At 43.7% G+C, this 7,088-nt stretch overlaps 1 protein-coding gene across 2 annotated transcripts; it reads left to right on the forward strand.

The window, feature by feature from the left end:
• The first annotated feature begins 307 nt into the window (after positions 1-307).
• On the forward strand, positions 308-6,391 carry Srsf3 (serine and arginine rich splicing factor 3). 2 transcript variants are annotated; one of them, XM_004624170.2, is made up of 6 exons: positions 308-431; positions 1,959-2,166; positions 3,318-3,452; positions 5,581-5,619; positions 5,849-5,935; positions 6,064-6,391. In XM_004624170.2, exons 2-6 carry the CDS (start codon positions 1,961-1,963, stop codon positions 6,089-6,091), a joined length of 495 nt encoding a protein of 164 aa, XP_004624227.1. In that variant the 5' UTR covers positions 308-431; positions 1,959-1,960; the 3' UTR covers positions 6,092-6,391. The 2 variants fall into 2 exon arrangements, with proteins under 2 accessions (XP_004624227.1, XP_023575971.1); XM_023720203.1 differs by lacking the exon at positions 308-431 and adding an exon at positions 566-631.
• The last annotated feature ends 697 nt before the right edge of the window (positions 6,392-7,088 follow it).

The following is a 7,088-nucleotide window of genomic DNA, read 5'->3' on the forward strand; positions in this document are numbered from 1 at the left end:
CCCACCGGGGCGCTGCTCTCCAACCGCAGCACGGGCGGCGGGAAGGAGAGCGATCTGCGCGATCGCAGACGGCAGACGCCCGCGGGGCGCCGCAGAGGACGCCAGCCGCGCGACTGGGGGCACGCGGAATCCCCAGGCCCCGCCCACCGGGCGGGACGTCCGGAGCGCGCTCCCCGCGGCCGCGACTCTCGTAGCGGCTATAGCCTCTACGTCACGGCCTTTGCGGCCTCTCATTGGACAACCTCTGCCTTCACGTGACATCAGCACAGCGTATAAATAGCGGCAAGGGGAAGGCGGTGGTCCGCCATTTCGTGGACGCCGGGTAACTGTGTGTGTGTGTGTAGACGGGCTGAGTTGGAGTTGGAGGGGAGCGAGAAGATCCTCTGGGCGCGTGTGGTTTTGAACCTCCGCATTTCTAACCCCGGATCTCGGTAAGGTGCCGGCGAGGGCGAGAGGGAAGTGGAGCGGAACCGGAGCCGAGGCGGGGCCGGGCCCCATGGCGGCGCCAGAATGAGACAAAGAGGCGCCGCCGCCATTTTGTGACGTTCGGCCCAGGGCGGTGGCGGGGGCTCCCAGGCCGGAGACGGGGTTCCTGGGTGCAGGGGGAGGCGGTGTTCCCCCGGCTGTAGGGGTGAGTGCGGGAGAGGAGTCCGAGTTGGGGAAGGAGAGGGGGCCTCGTAGCTGGAGTGTGACTCGGGACTGCGTGCGGCCTTTGAATTTTATGGCGCCTTTTTTTGGACGCGGGGGGGGGGGGCTCGTTTTCTTGGAACTTTTTCAGGATTTTGATTCAGTAGCGAAGGCTGAGCGTTTCGGTCCATCCTTAGAGGCATTCATCTATGTCCCTATGTTTTAATTTGATTTTTTTGCGCCCTGAATCTCCAGTTCTTTTCCTTCATGTAAACGGGCCGAAGTTGAATTACACTGGCTTTAGAGCTGCTTTTGGTGTTTTTCGTCCTGTTTTTACGGAGTTGAGCCTCTTACTCCCTGGGCCCAGAGTGGGGTCGCCATAAATAGGATGTGTTTGAGCTGGGTTAGATCCGGAAGAGGGTAAGAATGTGGTTCGTGCCCATAAGCAGCCAGGCGCGGCCTTTCCAGTCTCTGACCACCATGATCTTTGAGTCTTTGGGTGGGTTTGTTTATTGTGCATATTTCAAATTTTATGGAATTATATAAAGTGTGTACTTTTCTTCTTGGCTTAGTATAGTATTTTCAAGGTTTTCTTGCTTTGTGCTGCTTGGCAATATTTGGTTCTTTTGAATACCATAGCATTGTGTTGAACATTTATTTAATGATTTTTGGCTGTTGTAAATAAGGCAGCCCTGATGTTGCTTTGGGTGCGGGTTGCATGCGACCAAACCTGGGTCTTGTGCGTTTTCTACAAATGCTCTGCCACTTGTCTCGAGATTTCATTTTTAAGAAAATGGACTTTTTGGTACGTTTTTACTCCCTGAAAAGTTGATGCGATGAGTAACGTGGTAATTGGTATTGGTCGGTGGAAAAGCAAGGTCTGTGAAATCCAGTCAAGGAAATGTAAAGTCAAAATTGGGGCCTCATTTTAGTAAACCGGAATAAAAGTTTTGCTTCATCAAGGAAGCTTCCGTATCCAAAGTGTGGCTTGTCAACAGATGGTTATGTATGGGCCATTTGTCTTAACACTCAGCTGAACTTGTTTTATATGTTGAGGAAAGATGAGGTCTCACTACTTAATTCTGGTTAGCTTAAAACTCACCAGGTAGCCCCAGCTGGCCTTGAATCTGAGGCTTTCCTAACTTTCAAATGTTTTATTTTGAGGGTATTATTTTCTCAACTTGGCTGGTTTTCAGGGCTTTTAGTAGAAATAAATGGAAATGGATCTTTTGAGTACTACTTCTGATTTGTTATTTAGTGTTGTGTAATTTTTTAGGATTTGCTTTAACTGTACACTACTTGGATGAAGATTTTGGTGTCTTTTGTTACAGAGATGCATCGTGATTCCTGTCCATTGGACTGTAAGGTGTACGTAGGGAATCTTGGCAACAATGGCAACAAGACGGAGCTGGAACGGGCTTTTGGCTATTATGGACCACTTCGGAGTGTGTGGGTTGCTAGAAACCCTCCTGGCTTTGCTTCCCTTGAATCTAAGGATCCCCGAGATGCAGCGGATGCTGTCCGTGAGCTAGATGGAAGGTAATGTAATAAATGTTATGCCCCCATTTTTTTCCCCTAAAAACAGAGTCTCACTTCATGGTCCAGGCTGTCCTTGAACTTGCTGTGTAGTCCAAGCTGGATTCAAACAATCTTCTGTTTCTTTGAGTGTTGGGATTATGGGTGTGCACCATGGAGCCCAATTTATGCCTCAGTCTTTTTAAGTAATGGATGTTGACTTTCTCTGTTTCTTCTTGGCTTCATTGAGGGTGGGGTTTTTTGGTTTGTTTTTGTTTTTCTGGTTTTCTTGAAGGGTCTCACTACTAGATCAGACTTGTGGTGATCCGCCTGTTTACAGCCTCCCAAGAGCTGGGATTACTGGCACCACCACGCCCAGTCTCAATTGCCAGCACACCAGGCCCAGGGATCAACCCCCCAGCCCCAGCTTGCAAGTGCCTTAATCTATTGAGCTATTTGGCCAGCTTTTCATTGAGTTATGGAATCTAGGAAAATCTGTTAGCCTGGGAGATCCAAAAATAAAATTTTGCTTTCAGAATTTGGGCAGCAGGGCACAGTGAGTTAAAGGAAGAGTTGGCTCTGAAGCTGTGTGAACAGCTGTTCATACATACAGGTTACAGCAGTGGTTTTCTGGGACTTGCCTGCTCCGTTCCCCTAGCAAGGTATCTAAACACGGTTATGGGTGAATGGAGGGGAGAGGTATAGCTGTTTTCTGCTTGTAATTTCCGATTGCCAAATAACTAAGCAGTGGTTGGGGAGAGGGAATGTAATTGGGCAAAATGTCGTGTGTTTTATTTATTGGAAGCAAGCAATTTATAGAGAAGAGGCAGAAATTCAACATAGGAGCAAATAAAATGTAATGATGGAGCCACAAGACAACTGGTGGTGCACTTAACACTTAGAAACTATTAAAGTTCAACTGAATTGGATTCTTCTAACAGAAAGTAAAAATGTCTTGTGAACGAGTGCTTTTATACAAATCCCATTTTATATATTTGAATAAGTGGGGTCAGTGCTGTGCCATTTTACACAGCAGAACTGTAAGGGAATTAAAACTTGTATTAAAGAGTCTGCAGGTGTATGGTTGTATTTTCTGCAAAGTAGCTATTCACTGTTTTGCTTTCACGTACATCTCAGGAGATCTGATTTTACACATCTAACGGCTTTCCCCCTAGAACATTATGTGGCTGCCGTGTCAGAGTGGAACTATCCAATGGTGAAAAGAGAAGTCGAAATCGTGGCCCTCCTCCTTCTTGGGGTCGGCGCCCTCGAGATGATTATCGCAGGAGGAGTCCTCCACCTCGCCGCAGGTACTTGAAAGAGAGCGCGTTTTAGAGGTATTGGTATAAAGGAGTAGCTAGTAGGAGCAGGTGTTTCTCCTGAAGTTTGTTGGTGGGTTTTAAACTTTGAAGAATGAGAGGTTTCTACAAAACTGGCTGGGTGTAGTTTGGGGTATGTGAGTTGTGCTGAGTGTTGGCTTTTGTCTGTAGGTCACTGTTCTGTTGGTAGTTAGTAACTTCTGTCTTGGACCTATCTTCTAGTTCATCTTATAGTTGCGTCTTTCCCAGTCTTCCCCTGATACTTCAGTTTAGGCCTTTTTTCCATTTCTTGATTCCATTATGACAAACATTACATTCAAGTCTAGCTCTTCACGAAAATGTTATTTTCTATTGGAACAATTGTAATATTTATCAAACTGGCAGCTGTTTTAATGTTACAACTGGTAAAGTAGAAATTCTGAAACTAAAGTCACTGACCAATAAAGGGAGTAAAAGTAAAAAAGTAATCCCAGTCATCTGTTCTTCAATCCCAAATAGGAGAGAATTCAGTTTTTTTTATAATTGAAAGTGACATCGTTCTTGGACCAGGCAGTATTGTCTTGGTGCTAATACCACATCTCCTGAAAACCTCCAAAATAATTTCTATAGGACTAAATTACCTCTTACAGGTGAGTGAAGTCCTAGGAGATGAGTTCAAAATCTTGCCCCTTTTGCTGTTTTGAAAAAACACACTGTTGCCCATCATGATGAAAAGTATTTGTTAGCTAAATAGATGGTTGTACTGATGGCTTGTTTTTTTTTTTTTTTTTTTCATTTTTTTGTGCTTTTTGGTCCATCTATTAATAAAAATGAACCCCGTTACAGAGTCACCATCATGTCTCTTCTCACCACCCTCTGAATCTGCATTAGCCAGTCAACTAGCCCTTTCAGCGTCATGTGACCAGCGCGCCCCATTCAGCTTGGCTGGTGTCGTTTCACATGACCCAGGCTGGCCAGTCGTCAGGTTGCACCGCCCTTTGGTTCCCGAGCATGCTGTTTTCTCTCAGCCTTCTCTCCAACCTTAACCAAATCGGCAGCAGCCACCTCGACCGCCCACACATTCCTGGCCAATCAGCTCAGCTGTTTATTTACCAAATGTCTTCACAACAACTACAGCAGCAGCCTTCGGCTAACAAAAAAGCAGGAAAAATCCACAACACCCCCTTCGCCAACCAACTAAATCCAACGCAACATCTGGCAAAACCTTTTCAGCAAATTCTTCCTGGCCGTCAGTCCGGCAGCCTCACCTCACCATTTCTAGCTTGTTGAAACCCAAAACTAGTAAGTTTTTCCTGCTTATACAGTTTACTGCTGGTTAAAATAAGGAGTAAGCGGCTTAAAAGTAATTCTTTCTCTGGATCAAAGGCTGGCTGTGCATAATTGAATGGTAACGTACATATATGTTGCTTGAAAAACTTTTAAGGGTGATAGGGAACTGGTAACGATCTTCAGTAAAACTTATTTGCATGTGTGAGATGCCAAACTAAAAAATTTTAATATCTCTAACAGATTTTAGCTTTTCTTCCCAGCAAAAATTTGTTGAATCCTATCACCTTTAAATGGTTTTTACTAACAGTTTTTGAAATTTTGGGGGAGAAGTGTGGGCCAAGCTAAGGTAATTTTGATAAGCCTAAACACTTAAATGGGACGATCACAAATGCAGCTGTAATGTAGCACTAAATGGCATCGATATTGACACCCACAGCATTTTCACAAAATTACACTCCACCTGGTACCTGAGTCTTGTTATATAGACTTACAGGTTTGCATGGGTTCCAAATACGGGTTTATAGTACTGTTTTTGGAACTACCTGTGGGACTACATTTTGGTGTGGTGTTTGGGTAGCAGAGTTAGTTTGACATGAAGTTTTGCATTGGACAGATCTGCTGTGAAGCATTGTTAAAATGAATCCATGGTTGGAATACCTGCTTTTCACTCAAGCTTTTGTTCTTAATCCTTCTGTGCCTTTTATTTCTTTTCTTTTTTTATTTTTGGACGATGGGTGCCTGTTCTTCGGCACATTCACTGGGCCCAACAGTGAGATTGAAAAGTTGGGAATTGCCTCACGCCATAAATGCTAATTGATGATTAGTCTAATTTTCCCATTTCTGCTTTTAGATCGCCACGAAGGAGAAGTTTCTCTCGCAGCCGGAGCAGGTAAATACTGTTTTGGGACTACTCTCGGGACTGTTCTCTCAGGCACATCAGATGCTCCTGAGATGTTTTCTGAATGCTGTGCTTGGTGACTGTAGTGAATCCAGTGGTGTGTATACAGCTGATGTTAAACTGCAGAATGGGACAGGTTTTGAGTTTTCAAAGACTTTAAAGATATTTTTGCTAGATATAATAATTACTGAGTTGTCTTGACTTTCTCTTTGTGGTATAGGTCTCTTTCTAGAGATAGGAGGAGAGAGAGATCACTGTCTAGGGAGAGAAATCACAAGCCGTCCCGATCCTTCTCTAGGTCTCGCAGGTAAGGTTTCTTGACCTATTAATAAGATCGTAATGTATAAGTTCTGTTTGGGAGGCCATAAAGTTGCTATTGATGTCCTTGAGTGTTGGCAAGTTACAGAGTTTGATTGTTTTGTTTTGTTTTATCAGCCGATCTAGGTCAAATGAAAGGAAATAGAAGATCAGTTTGCAGGAGAAGTGGTGTACAGGAATTAACTTCACTGACGGGAGTATGTACAGAAAATCCACGTTTTGTTTGAGACTTCATAAGCTTGATGCGTTTTTAAGATGTTTTAGCTGTTCACCTTTGTGTCTTGGAACAGTGACACAACAATGTAATTCTCTCTGGTTTGAGATGGATCACACAAGGCATGTAATACCAAGAATTGTTACTTTACAATGTTCCCTTAAGCAAAATTAAATTTGCTTTGAACTTTAGTCTTGCACAGACTGAAAATAAACCTCTAAGCTCTGCCTAGTTCAAGTGTGATGTTCTAATGTTCCAGAAACAAAACTGGCAAAAATTAAACAAGACCTGTTTCATAGCTGAGATAACAGTGTACAGGTGTGCGACCAGGTACAGAGAAAGGCCACACGCAAAACTAGGTGAGCGTGGTTTTAAAAATGGAACCAGTCTTTATCCTGGGCAAAGGTTTCCTGGCTGGTATGGAATCAGGTAAATTTCAAGAGTTCACCTCTGCTAGATCACAGACGTTCCTTCTGTGATGCTGCCTACAAGTACATAGCTGTTTGGATCTTTTATTTGGAAACCTGAGACATCACAAAGGATCAGTGTCCTGCCGGTTTAAGGGTACATTGTAGAGCTGAACTTTTGCGTTACTGTGCAAGACTTTTTCATGCTGTCATTTGTAATATGTTTTGTGAGACTCTTTGGGATTAAAGTTTTGGTTACAAATTGTTATTTAACTTGGAAGCCTGTTTTTCCTTGCAAACTCAAAAATATAGCTTGATACCAAGTCCAGATAAAACATTCCTATTGGAAGCCATACTTATATTTTCTTGTAAAGTGCTTTTGAATTAATAAAACGGCCTAATTGTGTAATAGTCAGTTGAACCCACTGTTAGCATTTTCTTAATTCCATGGAAAGCCATTGGTTTACACAATTCTGAGTTCACAACAGTCACACCTGACACAATATGGGTTGATCCTCCAG

Source organism: Octodon degus, unplaced genomic scaffold, assembly GCF_000260255.1.
Source record: "Octodon degus isolate 3935 unplaced genomic scaffold, OctDeg1.0 scaffold00005, whole genome shotgun sequence".
In the NCBI taxonomy this organism is placed as follows: Eukaryota; Metazoa; Chordata; class Mammalia; order Rodentia; family Octodontidae; genus Octodon; species Octodon degus.